Source organism: Nestor notabilis, unplaced genomic scaffold (assembly GCF_000696875.1).
Source record: "Nestor notabilis isolate BGI_N333 unplaced genomic scaffold, ASM69687v1 scaffold6646, whole genome shotgun sequence".
NCBI classification, from domain to species: Eukaryota; Metazoa; Chordata; class Aves; order Psittaciformes; family Psittacidae; genus Nestor; species Nestor notabilis.
This window is the reverse complement of record NW_009931415.1, coordinates 9,142-28,630: the sequence shown is the minus strand read 5'-3', so window position 1 is coordinate 28,630 and position 19,489 is coordinate 9,142. Positions and strand designations below refer to the sequence as shown.

Here is a 19,489-nt window from a genome sequence, read left to right as displayed (position 1 = left end):
GCTATGTACACAGTGTTTCTCCACATGCTGCTGACACATGAGGTAGGAAACTTGGAGCCTTTTTTTAATGAGCACCCAGGAGGCCGAGATTCAAGCAGAATAACAGATCTCCTGCACCTCCAACCACTGCACAGGCAATGAGAGCTGCTCCTACCCAAGCTCCCAGGCTCCTTAGCTGGAAAATGCTTCCATGATGTTACCTGCAGGGCTCAGGATAGCTTTTTTCCCTAATGCCCAGCAAATCCCTGGATTTCCCCTGTTGCCCAAATGAAAGCTGAAAGAGACAGTCCCTGCCTGACTGACGGAGAAGTGGCTGGAAATGCAGCTTTCAAAGGCTCAAAGGCCAAATGGCAAGTTACATACACCAAGCAAAGCCCAGGATGATATTTAAACCCCATGGTTTAGGGACCTGGATGACATTTTAACTTGGAGCTCATTCCTACTAGGTTTTCTATGGGTGGGGAGTTTTTAGGACCCTGGAGCAAGCCATTTAATCTTCACTTTGGAGTGGAGCAAGAAAACCAAACACAGAATAAATGTGATGTGCTTGGGAGCGAGCAAGAACACAGCGTCTTGGTGATTTACACTCTGCCCCCCATGCTGGAAATCACAGGGAAATTCCCCTTTCCAGAGAGCTGAGCACAGGCAGAGGAATGGCCCATATCCCTGTGGCTGGCCCTCCTCCAGCACCCATCACACCTCCCTGCACTCACCAGGCTCGTGTTGGTTTGGCTTGAAATGATTCCTGATGGGAACACACAAATCTGGCTGCAAGATGAAGCAGCAGCAGCTGCACAACCCTCTGCATCATCTCCCTGCTATTTGTTTTGAAGTGACACAAATCTCCCCTGTGAGGAAGCCCAAATCTACATCCCTGCTACCAGTGATGCCTGGGTTTGGGAGGAAAGCAACTCTGCAGGGATGTGACCATCTGCCTGAGCAACCCTGGCCTGGCTGTGCTCTCAAAGCACAACATGACATCCCCAGGGATGCTCTGGAGCTCTCTGCTCCCATAAAAGATGACGCTAACGCCTTTCCACAGCGCTGGGGCTTTGATTCTGCATCTGGCCAGGACCTCCCCATAAGGCACCAGCACAGGGAAGGGATCTCACAGCGATTAAAACCACTGCTGCTGATCCCTTGGGGAGGCAGGGAAAGCAGCACTGAGCTGGCCTCTGGATGCCAGCTCCCAGCAAAGAGGTGTCAGAACAGAGAGGTACAGCCAGAGCACAGCGCTCGGAGGCTGCTTGTAACTCTCTCACATCCTTGAGGCTCCTCTACCCTATGCCAGTGACCTGACTTGGCCTCGGAGCATGAGGAGAACAAAGGTGGCTTCAAGAGCAGGAACTGGTTGTCTGCGAGTCAGCCTCAGAGGTTTTGCAAGCAGCACATGACGTGGTTTGTTTTGGCAAAGCCGTCTCCCCTGTTCCAGATGATCCCATCCTTCCCTTTCATGGTCGGATAGGTCTGCATTAGTTATTCTCATCAGCATGTCTTGCTCGGTCCCCTGCTGTTTGGCTTACAGCTAGAGAGGGAGGTGTTTGCACGGAGATAATGGACTGCCTTTCCCTCTAGTAATGTTTTATATCTTCCTAAACACACTCTCTATTTGCATTAAACATGATGCGTGCAGGAGTCTTGGTAAATAAACCTTTCAAGCATTTGTGATGCTGGGCCATGACAAGCAGCACGGAGCCATCAATTATTCCAGCATCCTCCACTGCTCCTTGGTGGCGGGGGAATATCTCACGCTCCCTGGCAGGGGGAGGACAAGGTGTTGGCCATCTCCCTTGCTAAGGGAGCTAGTCATGCAGGCAATCTGTCATGAAACCAGTCCCTTCCACCATGTGCCTCTGAATCACGTTTGTCACAGCATTTATTTCTGGCTGCATGAAAAGGCACCCAAGAGGACACCAATTAAAGCCACGCTTTGTCCCAGTACCTGGAAATGCTTTATGTGCTGAATAGAGCCATTGCCATGGTGAAGAGCATCCCTCTTCTCAGCGCAGCAAGGGCTGGGGAGGCTGCAACCTACTTTAATCACATCTCTGGCTGCTATCACGAGGACATCTGACATTGGGGAAAGAAGGGGACTGGAAGGTGCCTTCAGCAAATGGGAATTGGGGAAACAGGGCATCCCCTGACATCTCCCCACTCTTGCCAATGTGAAGCATGACACCAGAGGTGCCCATTCTCTCACCCAGACCAAATCCATCAGCTCTGCCCTAGCCAGACTGGCAGACCTGGCTAATTCCTGGCAGGGTGGGAGCAGCCAGGGTGGCTGCACAACTGCTACAGTGTGCAGCAGGGTTGTGCATGGAGAAGCCAAGACAGCAGGCACTGTTCTGCCCACCCTTCCCAAAACAGAGACACGCTTGCTCAGACAGTCATCACTACGCATGCATCACCTCTTCCTTTCAAACCCCTTTTGGGATGGAAGGGACCTTTAAAGGTCACTTAGTCCAACCTCCTGCATTTAGCAAGGACATCTTCAACTGCATCACACAGCTCAGAGCACTGTCCAACCTCACCATGGACGTTTCCAGGTATGGACCATTTACCACCTCTGTGGGCAACCTGATCTGGTGTTTTCCCATCCTCATCATAAAGGGTTTCTTCCTTGTATGTCACCTGAATCTCTTGGTTTACCACATCATAAACCACATGAGCTGAAAAAACCACTCAAAATGGTACTGAAGTACAGGGATGGAGATAGAGATGTCACACAGGAACAAAGCAGGACTGAGGGAAACAGACCACAGGTCCTCTCGCTGGGACACAGGGAGGACATGCACTGACTTACTCAACCACACAACAGCAGTTACAACACCAGAAAACTTACCAAACCTGCAGCCCAAAACACATCCCCAAAGGCTGCATGGAGCACAAAGCAAACATGAGAAACAGAGAAGCTGAGCTTTTTAGGCCCACAGCAAGCCTATTTTGTCATCCCTTTCCCACAAAGGAGGGCAAAGACCTCATCGGGCAAACTGGGTCGCTGCTGGGAGCAGCCCAGCAGTGCTCCCTTTGCCTAATCCCAAAAATGAGCCTGGAAACTGGGGCTGGCTAAATGCAATTGAGGCAGAATTGGGCCAGGAGCTGGCAGGCAGCAGAGAAGCAGCGGTGATGGATGTGGCCAGGGTTTCAGTGAGCGGTACCATGCTCACCATGTGGGATATCAGTCCATCCCCCCCTCCCCAGGAGGTTTTGTTCCTCTCAGCAAAAAAGGAGGCAACAGGGGTAAACCCATCCAGTGGTGCCCAGCAGCACACGCTGCAACAAAAGATCTTGTTTATCTGTAAAAAGCAGCCCCAACAACATCAAAACCACCCTGCCAGTACCACCGGCAATTGTTAGCTTGGTCATCATCCTCACAGCTTCTTCTGCCAATAATGACTTTGCTTTTCTGCCAGTACCAGGGTGTGCGTGTTATTTAGGTCAGTTGGGGGCTGTGGCAGCTTCTCCTCCTGCCTTGCATCTCAGCTTCCCGTTTTCCTCATCCTGATGCCTGGCAGCAGTTCTGGTGGGAAGAGGAGGTGCTGTTGGCCACATGGGGCTATTCCCAGATAGCCATCAGAGGTGGCTCAGAGGGGACACTGGCTCCTTCAGGCCACGCTCAATTCCCATCATTGAACCTTGTCACTTCTGCACAAAAGGCCATGTGGTTCTTGGATCGATACCATTTACACCATGCTTATTTCCTGGTACCAAAATTAAACAGCATTGAGCATAAAGCTGAGAGGCACTACCAGGCAATGACAAACAACCCCTGCCCTGTGCAAAATCCCTTCTCAGGGTGGATTCATTTTCTTGGAAGCATCAGTTCCAAGCAAGAAGCCTACCCATGGAAGAGGCAATAGCCAGTGGGTAGCACCAATGAAGGTCTTCATGTTAGCTGAGCACATTGCCAAAGGCTCTGCTGTCACTCAGCCTCTGGGGGGCTCATTTCCACTGGCCCCAGGCACCCCAAGACATCAGCAAACCCCCCATTCAGGGTGTGCACACAGGTGTTGCTTTTACAGCTCAAACACTCCAAAACCCTTAAAGTGGGAAGTTGTTAAGGTTCCAAAACCATGCCTGCCCCAAGATGGGGAGTTGGCCAGGGTGTGCAAAGGGAGCATAGGAAGGTTCGGAGCCAGCACCAGTGGCTCGTTGTAGAGCTGATACAGGGAAAGATACCAACAACATGGTTAAGGCAGGAGAGAGCCACACAGGAGGACAGTGAAGGTTGTCACGTCCCATGTCACCCAGATAACGGGCATAAACCATTGGAGTAGTGCTCACAGTGCAAATAGTTCAAAAGTTCAGGAACTGTTTTCATAGATAAGAGCTTCAGTGATGGAAGTTCCCTGCTTCTTACTTAAACAACAGGGCTGTAAGGGAAACAATCATTGCACCAAAGCAATTAAGGATGCTTGTCTTGTGCCACTGACTAAGCAGGTCCCCCCTGGTCACAGGTCATTCTGGATTGCTTCTCAGAAGCAAGCCAGGGCTAATAATGAACCTCTGAGCTGGGAAACACCTAATTGCTTAATTAAGCACAAGACATCCCTCCCCTTCCACCCAAGGTATCCCTTTGGAGCAAAGCTCACAGGAGAGCATCATGGTGCTGCACTGGGGACAGGACCACAGAGACACCCATGCATAGGGTGGTGGTGAAGCAGCCACACAGCTCCTGGATGCTTTCAGCCACAATGCCAACCCTCTCAGTGTTTCTTTCTGCTCTGCCCTCTCCTCCTCTGCCCCCAGCTTGGTGCCTTTCAAAATACAGCTGCAAAAAGGAAGCTGGTTTTTAAACCCAAGAGCTCCTTGATTGCTCCTTGGCAGCCCACACACACATAAAAGGTCCCCAAAGCGTGCAGAGAGGAGTTTTAAAGGTTGAATTACAGCTCTGGGGGTGGAGGGATCCCCTGAGGTGGCCTTTTTGGTTGCTAGCAGCAGCCAACATGCTCTGCGCAAGCAACACCTACCACCACGTGCAGCCAAAGTGCAGGGCACAGCCTGTGCTTTGCTGGCTGGATTGCCTCCATGGGGCTGAGGAGTGGAAAACCTGCCCACATCAATGTGCTTGAGTACAAGAGACTTGGGAAATAAAGGGAAAAGCAAAAGGCAAGAGCAGGTGAAACACATCCCTCCTGGCATCACTGGCCACTGAGATGATTGTGCCTATGCTGTATGACCAGTGGACCCCCTCTGGCCAGCCAAACCCCAAGGGGCAGGATGAATCCTTCCAAACAGCACAACCTCTCCAGGCTTGAGCAATAAGCCTTGGGCAGCTCTGGAGGGGTGGCTGAACTGGGAATGGAGGCAGAGAGTCTGCCATGTGTGTTTCAGGGCAACTCCAGCACTTGCTGCTCTGATGACCACCCTGAAACCATCCCATCACTCTCGCTGTTAAGGGCTTGCCTTGCTTGACTAGCAGGCTTTGGATGCTGTTCATCACTCAGGCCAACTTCAGTGCCAAGGAAAAGCAAATAACCAACTGTGTTGAAACACCTGGGCAAAATAAACCTTCATATTGCCATCATCTGAGGTGGCCTTGGCCCATCGTGGTGGGCTGGCATCTCATCTGTGTCCTGCTGGAGATGAGCTGCCCCATCTTCCAGAGCCTCTCCTCCAAAACCAGTGTCCAGCTGGGGCTTTTCAAGCCCCCTGGATTGATCTTGCTGTTTCCTTCAGGGCCTGTGCAGGCAGAGGCACCCCCAAGAGCACTCACAAACTCATGACATAGAGCACAAGCAGCAATGCTGGGGCTGGTAGGACAATGAGGGGTCTGCAGGGGGAAAGCTTGGTGTAGTGCTGGGATAGATGAGGCTTCCTTGGCTGTCCCAGCAGCTCCCCATCAGTGCCTTGCTGTGTCCCAGGAAGCCTCACTGACCCAGGAGCCAATAGGACCACTGGGAACAGAGACTGTCCCTCCACCAGCTGGGTTTTTAAAGGCAGCCACAAGGCTTTGCATTGACTTCCCAGACAACAAGTGACTATTTAATCTGTGCAAGAGACTGCCGAGACATTCCCCAGTGAAATCCAAGCCCGCTGTGTCCCTAAGACAGCAGCAGCACACACACATGCCCTCTGCATTGCCTGCATTCAATTACAGCCCTATTCACTGCAAGCCTTCCTACAGGTTCTGCTATAAGCTGTAGCTGGGGCAAACACAGCAGGGCAAGGGCAGGTCTTGGTGTCACTTCCAGGAAGGCAAAGCTCTTAAACACATGTGCAAATTCCAACCTGAGATCTCCGTGCCTGGGAAATCACCCAAAGCACTAAACAACCCATTAGCTCTGACCCTGGCATAATTGAATCTGGGAATTCAGGGAGAGAGCCTGTCTCTCCTAACAGCACTGAAGATAAAGCCTACTAGATCGCAGATAAACTGCTGGCACCGAGGAAATCTTCTGCAGTGAAACCTCTCTGCTGTACTCAGGATGTCAAAGGACCTATTCCCATGGTGTATGGTGTATCAGTCATACAATACCATTAGCTAGCACAGGTAGTACTTAAAGAGATCACAGATAAGAGTTTGGAGACACTGCTCGCTAAGTGCACAGATAATCCTGCTCTTCTACACAGGAAATTGCAGCTTCTTATAAACAGGTTTAATTTGGTTTATGAGAAAATTAAAGAGTTTCTGCTGTTCTGTCTGATCCATGCTGTGCAAACAGCCCTGCTCTCACCTTGGCTGTTCACAGGGTAAAAGAAATCACCCCAGAGAGCAGAGCAAGGAAACCTGAAGCACTCAATAGCTGTTGACACTGATGCTTTTGGCTACTCTGCCGCATCCCTGCTCTTCATTACAAATCCTGGGATAAATCTGCTGCTGGCTGAAGGTATCCAACCATGCAGCAGCAATACACCGGGGCTGCATCCCAGCACTGCAGAGCAAGCACCCCTCATCCCTCCCAAGCCCTGGAGGGGCATTGCTTTGCATGGACATACAGCAGCAGGGTTAGCTCCTTACCAATGGCTCCGCACACAGTTAAGCAGCAGGATAACAGCACCCAGGCAGTAGCAGGCAGTGTGTGGAGAGCCGAAGACTCGGCTGAGCGCTCGTGTTTTGTGCTCCCATCTGGCTACCTGAAGAGACAACAGAAAACAAAGAGGGTGGATGGAGGGACATGGGCATATCCAACAGCCTTGACCCCATATGGAGGGGAAAACGTCATCTATGGGGCTTCGTGCAAGAAGCAAGCATAGGCTACCAATGGGACATAGCTTAAACCAAGCCTGGGATGAAAGCTCCTTCTCCTACCCATGCCAGCCCCTGCTTCCATTGCATATGTCCTTGCACACCAGGCTAGCCAGCAGCACTGAGGCACAGGCTCATGGAAAAAACCCCAAACCACCCAACACATCAGTTTTGGGGAACATGGAGCTTGGACAACATGTACCCAACAAGGCTGATAGCATTCCTAAGGCTGTCCCCAGGCCACCAAAGCCAACAGGCCCCTACCATAGAGCCTAGCACCGTTCTCTTGGAAGGAAAACAGATCCCTGAGTAGGGGATGGATGACAGCAACGCTCAGCTCTCACCTTCTGGGCTCTGTCATCGCCTACATCCAGCCTTCGGATCATACCTGCCAGGAACAACCCTTGCACATCCAGAGAAGTTTGCAAGCTCTCCCCAGACAAGATATATGAGCTTTGCCATGAGAGCTGCTTCCATTTGTCCAGGCTGAAACAGCTGCCCTTCATTAGCACGCAGCAATTGCAGCCATTAAAGGCTCATCTGCACTCCCCACCCATCCCCACATGCCTGTCTCATTACAACCCATAAAGCACATCAGTGACAGCCCAGGACTCACATGTGCGCAGGCAGCATCTCCAGGGAGGCATTAGCATCCTTCACAGCACGCTTTGGCTGCAATTGCTCTGTGTTCTGCTGATGGGTCCCTGCCCAAAGCACCTTGCTCTCACTCTGGGAGGCTGCTGCATATAGGCGGCTGGAGCTGCTCCCAAAATCTATAGGGCTGGCTCCAGCCAAGTGACCAAATCCAGCTCCCAAGCTAATGAATATCCTTACAGCTCTACTTTTCTACCTTTCCTGTATCCCTCAGAAAGCTGTCACTGCATTTATCACCTCTTTCAGGCTCCATTTTCAGGCTGGGGTTTGCATCAGCCCCTAAGTTCAAGCCAAGCAGAGCGCACCTGGGCAATGAAGAGGGAGGTGGGAGTCAGCAGAACATCTCACCACCAATTTACTTCTCAGACACGGCAGGCACTTCATTAGCTTTAAATGCACTTCACTCCATCACATGGGGCTTGGGCAGCACTGGGCGGGGGGGGCTTGCAACCCAGCTATTCATCTGCTCTGAATGTATTTGGTAATCTATTGGCTCTACTTGAGCAGAGAAAGGCAGTTTTGCAGGTCCTGCTTCCTTCCCAGGCTGATGGAGAAGCACAAAGTGCTGCTGGTGGCGGGGGAACTGCTGGCTTCGAGGAGGGGAGAACGATGCAAACCTCCGATAAGCAGGGCACTGATTTCACATGCTGAGAGCTGATTCAATTAGTTATGCAATGATTGCTCTGAAATTACAAATCCACTCATGACAGAGAGAGCTGCTTCGCTGCCTTTTCCTGGCTGGTATAAATAGTTTGTATTCTAAATTGAATTTAAAACACCGTGCGTCACACTGCTGCTAAAATGGGAGCTGCTGTTTGAGTGCTGAGAGAGGGGAAGAGGAAATCTAAGGGTGAGTTAACACCTTTGAGAAGTAAAAAAGAAGTGACCATACGGGTGACTTGAGTCAAAGAGAGAAAAACGCAGCCACGTGCCAGTTATCCGTACCAAGTCCCTAATTCCTTGGATATTACTCTGGCGATGGATGGCAGCTCCTGGCTTGCTTGGAGAGCTTCACAATGCACCTGAGAGCTGAAGCTGAAAGAGAAGGGAATGCTGCCAGGATCAGAGGGGGGGCAGCCTCGTAATTACCCTTGCCTTTAGAAAGGCACATCTGGGCAGCGGCGGGGCAAAGGGATGCGTTGGGATCACTCCCAGCACATCCCAGCTAATGCTGCATCCTGCTGCTGACAACTCCCCGCCTGGGACCCAGATCCAACTTGTATTTAACTGCCAAAGCCTTCAGATGGGACCCCAGGCTCCTTCCCGAGCCCATGCGGGAGCCATCCCGAGCAAAGCAAAGCAGAGCAGGAGCCTGTGTGGGGCTGGAAGCAGCAGCACCCGCCAGGCCCCCCGGTGGTACTTCAATACCAATTAATTTGTTCCAGGGCTGGTTCTGTTCTTTCAACAACTAATTAGTTCTGGCTTGCTTTTAATTTTAGTCATTTCTAGCTAATATTAGCTCTTGTTCGCCCCATACATAGCCCCTTCCCACCCAAATCAGCCTGTGAATGATTCTGTGATGCTGGATGCAAAATGCAGGGCTAAGAGTGGCAGATTCCCAGGAAAGGCTGCAACCATTCCTACTGTGCCATCTGCCTTCCCAGCCAAGACCAGCACCGTGCTGCCCATGGGCAAGCACAGCATCAGGCAGAAAGAGCCCCCCACCATGGCTGCATGTCCTGCTGATGGAGAGAAGGGAGTATTTTCACTTTTCTTCCAACCTCTGAGTTTGGAAATGGAGTTAATACAAAGTTCCTGACTTACCCAAGGGTCAAAGCAATAGAAAACCATCAAGGCTCCTTTTCCAAAGCTCCCAGCCCTCTGCTTTCACTTTAGGATACTTGGTGAGGGCTGCAAGCAATGTTCTTAACATCCCTCTCAATGCTCGTTATGGAAATAAATCAATGGGCGGATGTGGCTGCAAAGCCAGGGAGTGCTCCTGGGCCCCATGTTCTGCCTTTGGCAGGCTGGGTCGGTGCTTGTTGGGGCCTGATATTCCCAAGGAATCGCCTCCTTTCTGACATAAATCCAGGGCTGATTTCTCCATAACTGGATCCATCTCCCCAAGTGCTCAGGCAAATGCGTAAGCAGCAATGAAAGCACCAGCACACATTCCCAGTGCCTGCTCTGATGCAAAATGGAAATGCTTTGAGTTTGCTCTATTTGGGGCAGGAAAACCTTCCCAAAGCACCTTGAGAAGGGCCACAAATAACCAATTTCACCTCACAAACCTGTGTCTGTAGCTGATCGATGGGAACTGCTCTTTACAGCTCCGTGTTCATGGCAGACCATTGCCTCTCATTAATATTTAGTGTTTGTTTCAAGGAAATTGATTCTTTCTGTCTGCCATCCAGGGAAGCTGCCTTTGGAACACGCTGCATTTTCATTTGCTCAACCCCTGCTCTGAAATAGAGACTTTGTGCTATTTCACATCCCTCCAGTTCTATATCTGGCTCACCCCAGTGATGGGGAATGAAACTAGATAGTCCAAGGGCTCAGGTCTGAGGGATGTTTTGTATCTCAGTGCTCATCAGCTGGTCCATGTCCTCACACTGCCCCATCACCACAGTATCTGAAGAAGACCATGCTAGTGAATTTAACCTTGTGGCACGCCTGGGAGGCTGGGATGGATTAGCAGCTCCCTTCAATCCAAGGGAAACTGAGGGAAGGCTGAGGTGAGTGGCTGCTTCCCAGCCCTCCAGGGAGCAGGACAGAGGGGCTGTGCCTGCATCCCAAGTAGATGCTCAGCCCACTTCTGGGAATGCTCTTGCCCTGTTGGCATAAAAATGTTCAGTACCCAAGACTGGGCTGAAGAAAGGACGACTGAAGAGGAGCTGTTACCTTCACCATACCTGTCTCTCAGTATTTGCCAGCATGAAGGATTTTGCCTCATCGCATGGGGTCTGTGAAGCAGCCTGCCAAGGGACCCAAAAATCAGAAATTCCATTAAAAGCCATGAGGAAAAACCATCCCATGTGGGATATGGGATGGGGCACATCCCAAGAGGATGCATGTGCATCGGATGAGCCCTGGATGCACCAATGGTTCAGCCCTATGTCAAAAAAACCCCTTCAGACAAAACCAACCTGAGGAAATCTTTTAACTATCATCTCCTTCAGTCTGGCCTCTCCTGGCCATGGGGCACATCCTCCTGTGAGTGCTGAGACAGCAGAAACCCTGACTCAGAACTTTGGAGGCTCCATGTGAGCATCTCCCATCAGGGGAGATGTTCCCCTGCTAGCTCCTAACCTGATGAAAGGGCAGGAAACCTGATGTTACCCTTATTTCACCAGAGGAACCGACCTGTTCCATCTTCCTTTCTGGCTCCCTGGAATCCCTCATTAAAGCATAACAACATCCTCTGCTCTCTGTCACTGCTTGGATCTGGAAAACAACCCTGCTTGCAGCTCTTAACAGACACAGAGGAAAAGATACACCTGAGCAGCCAAACTCTGCCTGTGGTGCTCCCAGGAGTGAGGAGGGGAGCAGAGCCAACAGCAGAGCAGGCTGCATTGTAAATGCACATCTACTGCTTGCCTTTGAGCACTGGGGCTGGCTAACCTTTGCTGAATTCCAGAGGAACCAGCTTTTCTGGCTGTCCCAAGGGACCATGGAGGAAATGAGGGTGGCCTGACCTTATCCTTCTCAACGAGGCTCCCCTGAGCCCCTCCGCAGGCAGCAGCACTTGGTGCAGATGGTTTATTACCCCCGTGCTGGTAGGGAAGCACTGACACTGCTGGTCGAACACCATGGGCAGGCTGAAAGCTCAAGCCTGGGCTCCTGTGGCCACTCAAGGGAAATGTCCATGTGCTTGTGCTGCTCCTAAGTGAGAAAAACTCTGCTTTGCTAAGAGACTGCAGACCTCAGGAGAGATGGGAAGGGAAACTGCAGGGCTGGTCCCAGCGAGGATCGTGCACGGCAGCCTCAAGCGGTGCGCAGGGGCTTGCCAGCACTGAGCCACCGGCACAGGAACCCCACCAGCCAAGGCTGGCACGTTCCCACGTGCAGCCTCCTCCTAAACACCATCCCAGCACCAGGCACCGGCACAGGTTTTCCGAAGGCATGTGCAGAAATCACCCCGGGGACTGGCGTGCCACTGGCAGCAAGAACATGATTAGCAGGAGCTCTGGGCAGCGAAGGCAGGAGAAAAAGAACAGAACAAACCACGGTTTAATTTGTACAAGCTGGTAATTATAGTTGCTATCTGTCTGAAATCTCCATTGAGTTTATTTAAATATGTTCTCCACGAAGGCCATTCAGACAGGAATTATCAAGGTGTTGCAGCGAGGAGATAATGCCATGCAGTCTTCAACAGATCAAGGGCTGATTAGGAGGAATTAATTAGCTGCTTAAACAGTCCTTGACTCGCTGCAGCAATTAGCCGTCACCTCCCTGCAGTCACGTTCAAGTGCCCATCACCACAACTGCTGTCCCCGTGCTGCTGCATGGCCTTTGGAAGGTGCCCTAAACCCTTAAGGTTGAGCCCATGGGCAGGGCTTGGCAGACAGGCAGTGGTGCAATGGGCTGAGGTGACCCACTGGTGCTCACCGCGATGCCCATCGGTACACGTGCATCCACTGTGACTCCCCACAGGAGGCAGACAATGGATGTCTTCCCTCTTCCAGCCTTTAGTGGGCCAGTCTCTTGTGCATCCCTCATCCACCGTCTCTTATGTGCTATGAGCCACCACTTCTCAGCTGCGCTGCACAATCAGGACCAGATGATTATCCAGCAGCCTTAACCCCATGTGCCATCGCTTGCTCATCCCTTTGGCATGGCAGGAGCATTGTCCCCACCTCTGCCCATCCAAGCTATCACCCAGCCTCTCCAAAGCCTTCATTCCACCCAGCCCTGCCTGCTTCAGCACTGCTCAGGGTCCCTTGCTGCTCACCCTCAACCTTCATGGCACAGGACCCATCTGCAGGGTGCAGCTGAGATGCTCACCAGCTCCGGGGGTGGCTGGGAGACCACTCTCTATCCCTCTGTGCCAGCACCCCAACAGGCTCCACTTTGTCTAATTGCTTCCTGCCTGCAATGGGAAAAGCCACGGCAGCTCTGGACTACCCGACCTAGAGACTGAGTTACTTCTCTGAAAGCTTCTCAACTTGCAGGCACTCAATTACAGAGAGCCATGAGATGGTAATGGAGCCCGAAAGCTTTTAGCAAATGACTAAAGCCCTGCGAAGCTCTCCCACTAAGTACTGGAGCAGCAGCTTCCAGTTCATGCAATTAAAACACTGAAGTGATATTAGAAGAGACAAGCACCATCCTAATGGTTTCATGTGAGCTGTAAGGCAATGCAGGCCAGGAACTGCCCACACAGCTTGTAAAGGTCTTTCTGAAGGTAATGCCCTCAGTAAAGATGCACCCAGAGATGGATTGATGCTGATGAACAACAGGCACTGGTGGCAATGGGTGACAGACAGAGCCAGAGCAGGGCAGGGACTCCCATCAGAGCCTGGAGGCTCTGGGCACCCTGATCTGATGGGCAGAGACCTGACACGCATCCCAGGAGATGGGGATGGGCTGTCTCAGCCACAAAAGGTCTCTCCAAGAGGCTACACCAGTTAGCTTTTCCTATATCCCCACTGGTATGATGGCAATAACAGCTGTCAGCAACCCTTAGCTGAGCAGGACAGCTAAGCTCAATCCGAGTCTGCCAAGGGCTTTTGGTTTGGAAAGGACGGTGTTGATTTGACTCAAGGAAGAGTTTTCCATTGCCTTTCATGGATTCAGGATGGGGGGGGTTGTTGTTTATTCCAGCCAAAAGAAACAGCAGTGGGGTTTTGGAGAGACGAGGCGGTCTGGGGACTGGCCACACAAGGATACTGTGGTATGGAACAGCCAGCTGGAATGGTGGGGATGTACATTCAGGTGACAGAGGGGTTCACATAGGGAAAAAACACACATTTACAGCATCTCACAATGAGACCACAGGCTTGGAAAGCACAAAGGGCTGCAAAAAAATAAGAACATCCAAGGGGCTGAAGAAGAGAACTATCTACATGTGGAAAGCAGGGAGGGTTCCTCTCCAAAACCAAGAGGCTGGTTGTGGAGCTGCAGTGCTGACGTGAGCTGCCGTGACAAACCCTTGCTTGCTATGCCCATCACCTAGAAGAGTTAGTTAGAGGACAAAACACAAGCTGGAAAACCTCTTCTAGTGATTCCTTCCCAATGAACGCCACCGATGAGGAGATCAACAGGGTCCAGTCTGAGCACTGTGACACAGGGAGGAGAGTCAAGTGGCTCTATTTCTTTAACAGTGGAAAGAGGACTGTTAAAGCACCCCAGCCTGCCTTCACCATGTCTGAATTCAGCCTGAAAAATAAACCCCACTGCATCCATCCCAGGCGAAAGTAATTGGACTGAAATGGCACAGGTCACCTCAGCTAACAGCCTGGAGTTGGGGAAACAGAATAAGCCGGCGGGTAAACAGATAAGGGTGTCATAAGGACTAGGTACACTTTACCTCAAAGCCATCCCTTGAGATTACCTCCACACGAGCCTTTACCTTGGATCCACTCATGATAAGCACCTAGATAATACATTTCATTTCTCTAATAGTGTTTATGTGATTTGTCCAAGTGTGATCTCATTAGCTGCTTGCAACGAAAACAAGCCCCTGCTTAACGGAGGCCAAGGCAGCCTGGGTCCAGCGATGTTCCATGAGCCACATCCTCTCCTCTTCAATAAAAACAAAAATGACATGGAACATGGGCTGTACTTGCTAGCAATTTCCAACACAAAACCTGAACAGCTTCTCCTCAAGGCAAGGAACTCATGATTTATGTCTGAAGGGCTGTGATTTCAAGTAACCCAGAATAAGCTGTTAATTTTGAGAGAGGGCACAGGGAGCCCTTATGAGGAGCTCGCTGAGAGCAAAGGGGAAGAAGGGTGATGTGCTCCAGCCATAGGGAATCAGGCTACATGGCCCAAACTGGCTCTCCCAGCCAAAAAATCCCATGGAAAAAGTATTTGGGAACTAATGACTTCTCCAGAGCGCAGCACAGGATGGGGAAGGGCCTTTCCAGTCCCGGTTTGGGATGTGGTGGGGATGGCCAAGGGCTGCATGGGGGAACAGATTGCAGCCAGGATCCACCAAGCTCCTCTAAACCAATAATACATGAATTAAATGAAATTAGGGAGAGGCAGAGGATGCCCTGACACAAGTATCTGGGGCTTTGAGGAGCGAAGGCAAGCACTGCCAGATGAGCATCTCATGCGCAGGATGGCGAAGTGTTTTGCCTGGCTTTTGCTGGATTTATGTTCATCTTCCATGCCCAGATGACTTGGCCCACACTCAGCTTCCCATTGCACACAGCTCCCATCCAGAAAACCACAAACCTCATAGTTTCATACATTCTTCTAAGCCCCAGAGCACTTTCTCTGAGCAAAAACAGTTCTGGCAGCCCATAGCAGGCGCCTTCCCAAACCAACCAGAAGCAAAGGTGCGTGTTTCTCGAGTGATTGAGAATATTCTGCCCGTCTCACATCCTGTATTTGCTTCTTTTTATTTCCTTCCTGTTGCTCATACTCACACAACACTAAAAAAAGCAAAGGAGGGGAAGGGGCCTGAAGTGCTGCACATACAGCTGCTGCACCGAAACAGGCCGTCGACCCCAAAGACCCATTTCCAAACAAAGCCTTTCCAACAATAGCACTGACGATGTTTGAACTGGCATCGATTTAGAAAGGCAAGCTCTTTGCTGCACCTCACTGTCAGCAAGTGTTCAGTACAAATGCCACGTTACAACACAAACGTGTCTCTCGTTATGACTTCTCTTCTATTTTCGCGCCTCTGCTCCACTGCGTTCTTTCCATATCAAGCCCTGGATCCCAATGGATCTGCAGCGCTGAGGTCAAGTCCCTCTAAATTCGTTGCAGATTTCAACACCTTGGGTTTGGCTTTAAGTGTGGGGACAAAGCTCTTTACCTTCATCACAGAGCATCTCTCCTGCTCTTTAAAGCTTTCCAGTGATTGCTCCAAACCTGTAGCTCGAATTGCTATCGCCTTAGCAAATAAGGTCAGCCTGATTAAAACCCAGTTATTCTAGCTGGAATAGAAACAGCCAGTCTTCAGCAAGTACATCCTATGTAAGAAATATCCTTGTACTGAACCGAGACAAGCCTTCGCTGGCTCCAGGTAAAAGGAGATTGAGGTCACCTAATGACTCTGACATTTCTTGCAGCCTCTGATTCACTGCAGAGAGACTGTATAAAGCTCTCCCAGGGATGTCAGCTAATTCAAGTGCTTTTCTGCTCTCCTGGATGACCCGTGTTTAGTTGCAGTACGTGGTTGGGTATCAGTGTGAGCACCCAGCTATGTCACCCTGCTCCCAACAAGCTGGACCTGCAGTTGTGCCATTGCCAGTAACCGAAAACTGCGGCTGGATGCCCCACTATTTCAAGTTAGCCAATTCTTTAAGCTGATGTGACCCATGGGAATGGAAATACTAGTTCTGCTGGCTTAAAGACTAAATCAGAAGCTCCAGTTCACCCAACGCATGAGAAGGAGTTGGCAGGATAGAAGGGGATGGAGAAAGGTTGGGGGCGATCAGCAAGCAGAAACCTCTTGAGATGCAAACACATCCACACATTGAGGAGGAAGACGAAGCAGCAGCCAAGCCATCACAGCACTGCCTGGGATCCTGCGTTTGATGTGAGGGGTTTCAGACCCGGGCATCATCGTTGCAGTCTGCTCTTGTTAATAGGTCTGCTTGGATTCCAGCTCAGCCCAGCTCATTAGCCACACCACCGAATCCAACACTAATTCTGGATCACTTCTACTGCTACAAACAAATAACACAATTGCCTCCACGCAGGGGTTGTTTTCCTCCTCTCTCCCCCTAATGCAGGGCTGGTAGCATCTCATGTATCTGTTAATGAAGTCCATTACACCCAGAGTTTCTCAGCAAGTAAAAATTACAATCATTAGCCAGTGAGTGATGAGAGACAGAAACACCATTTCTGCCCAGGCTGGCAATAACAGGACGCCAAGTACATGTCCCGGCGAGTCGAGCCTTGCTCTCCTGTAATGTGGTACCCAATGTTCTTCATTAGCATCTCTCTTTTTAATAGAGCAAGACAGCGTCCTGCAGCAGGTTGCAATTACACATGACAATTAATTCAGGGAGAAACAATGATGGGTGTCGCAGAGGCACATTTTGCAGCAGGGTTGGGGAAAGGTGAAGTGGGAGATGATTAGGAGCATTTTCAAGCCCTATCTCAAACCAAAAACAAGTGGAGGCAAAAGTGACAGCACGGTACAGGAGACGTGGCTGGTTTCCTCATACACTACTTTGTAATTTTCGTTTTAAATAGTAAAGAAACACAGTAATTAATCTTTTGGTTGTAATACCCCAATAGCCAGGACTGGTAGTCTCAGACCAGCACTCCTTGTGCCATTTGCAAAGAGCACACAAAGCCAGCCTGGCTTCTCCCAGAGCTGCACTGAACAGATCCCTGACTCTCTGGCTGCCCTTTTGTGAAATTAGGGTTTAATTCTCTGCAATAAGTCTGCTAATAAGGACTCCCAACACACCCATCCTCTGGACAGCGTGTACTCGCTCATCGCTCCCCCAGGGGCTGTGACAGGAGGGAGACAGGGAAAGGGGGGGAGAAAAGAAATTGAATACACCTCAGAGAGCACAAAATGCAAGAGAAATCCAATACCCCTTCACAGGATAGTGAGAATTCGGTGGAAAAGAGGTACTGGTTGCACCAGTGGAGCACCAAGTCCAGCTGGAGGGCCTCCAGTCCTGCCCCTGCTCCAACATATCACATTCCGTGTTAAGCCTCCCCTGGGAACACTTCCCACAGCACCAAGGACACGCATATTTGTGATGCTGCTGTCGTCCTGGTGGCCAACAATAGAGAGGGACAATTTGATCTTTATGTAACGTGCTCTGTTCCCCTCTGCTCGGGGATGAGATGTTCAAACCAAGCAGCACAACAAGTAATTAACAGCCTGAAGGGTTAAATACAACCATCCAACCCCTCAGTGTTCTCACTGGGGTTCCTCTGGGTGTAACCATGTGCCCCATGGTATCTGTTCAATGCAAGAAACATCACCCAAAAGCTGAGGGAATGATCAATCATCCTTACACCCAGTGATCTGCACCCCAGGGATGCTCCTTCCCACTTCTGCAGCCTCAAAGCTGAACACTGGGATGCACATACAAGCCCTGCAGGAAGTGCTCAAACCCCCTTAGCTCCATAGCCCTGCACAGAGCGGGATGTGGGAGACAGAGCAAGTCGTAGCATCACAGAATGGTTTGGCTTGGAAGGGACCTTAAAGATCATCTAGTTCCAACCCCCTGCCACAGGCACACCACACATCCACACCAGCCTGATAGGAACAGGCAGGAAAGTCGTGTTCCTCAGTTGGGCAATGCACTCGCTTTGGCTGAGCACATCGTTCTCTGGGAAAGGACTGTATGACCAAGTCTCGAAATGAAACTAATTCATCGCTGCTCTCCAGCCTTGGGAATCAAATGAGTAACTCTGCAGTCATTAAAACAATGTCCTGGTGAAAATAAACAGGAAAGGGCACTTAATAGGAATGCTTCAGAGTTAAAAATATTGGCTCTGCTCTGAGGTCATTCAGTTTTTAATAGGAACAGCTACGCATGCCCCAAGGTGATGTGATTTGGTATCACTCCAGTCCTGTTACGAGCGCACACTGTATCACAGACAGACAGATGGGGTATTTTCTTCCCAATTCAAAGTCCTTCCTGGAATTTTGCAGATTGAGCATCTGCTGTTGGACTCACCGCAGAAAACACAGCTCTGAGGGAAGAGGCATAGGGGGATTCAGGGTTCCTCTCCTCTTCAACAACACTGATGAGGAGGATGCTCGACACTTTCATTCTAAAAGGGGCATTTCTATAGCAAAAGAGAGGCTCAAGCCAGAGGCAGTCACGCTGAGCACCAGGCAGGCACAGAGCTGATGCTGGAGAAAGGGCAGGAGGTGAGAAAAGTAGGCAGAAGGAGTACTGTAAAGGCTTATAAAAGCTGCATGTACATTTTCTATCCCTGAAAATGCCTTTGTGCTTTCATGGCAAGGAGCTGCTACAATTACAGCTTCTTTTATAAGCGAAGCACAAGCCAGATAATGAGCAAACCTCCCACTGCACAAAGGAGGTGACGAAGGTGTTCTGTAAGCCCTGACGGTCAGGCTTCCCCACCACAGGCCAATGCAGAGAGAACTGCTAAAACCCACCTCCATTTCACCCACTTCAGGGCTGTGAGCTGCTTTTTCTTCCCCAAAGCACAAAAAGGATCACACCAAAAATGACTGTACCCACACAGACAGCGAGTGAAGACCTTTCAGCCAGACAAAGCAGCAGCTTGCGTGTCCTAACCTGCAGAACAAGCCCACGGCTGCATCATCCCTGGTCTGGAGGAAAAACGAGAAGGAACAAAAAAGGGGTTGCAAGGAAAAAAAAAACCCAAGCATGATTTTGCCAAATCCAGATGACTGTTATGTACCGCAGAGGTTCATGATTCCAGTGACACATGGGATAATGAAGAGCTCACACCAGCCTTCCTCTCCCTGACATTCAGGGACATCAGGGGGGAGTGTGATGGAGCCACACGCAGGGAAACAAATCCGGGGCTTCCATTTTTTCTGGAATTTTCTAAGGG

The 19,489-nt window shown here is 50.5% G+C and overlaps 1 protein-coding gene across 1 annotated transcript in view; it reads right to left on the bottom strand.

The window, feature by feature from the left end:
• Positions 1–19,489, bottom strand: part of PEMT (phosphatidylethanolamine N-methyltransferase) — a 36,241-nt gene that overhangs the window by 9,962 nt on the left and 6,790 nt on the right. The window contains exon 2 of the mRNA XM_010015873.1: positions 6,962–7,077. Coding sequence (XP_010014175.1) covers positions 6,962–7,077 — 116 coding nt within the window. The remainder of the gene's footprint in view (positions 1–6,961; positions 7,078–19,489) is intronic.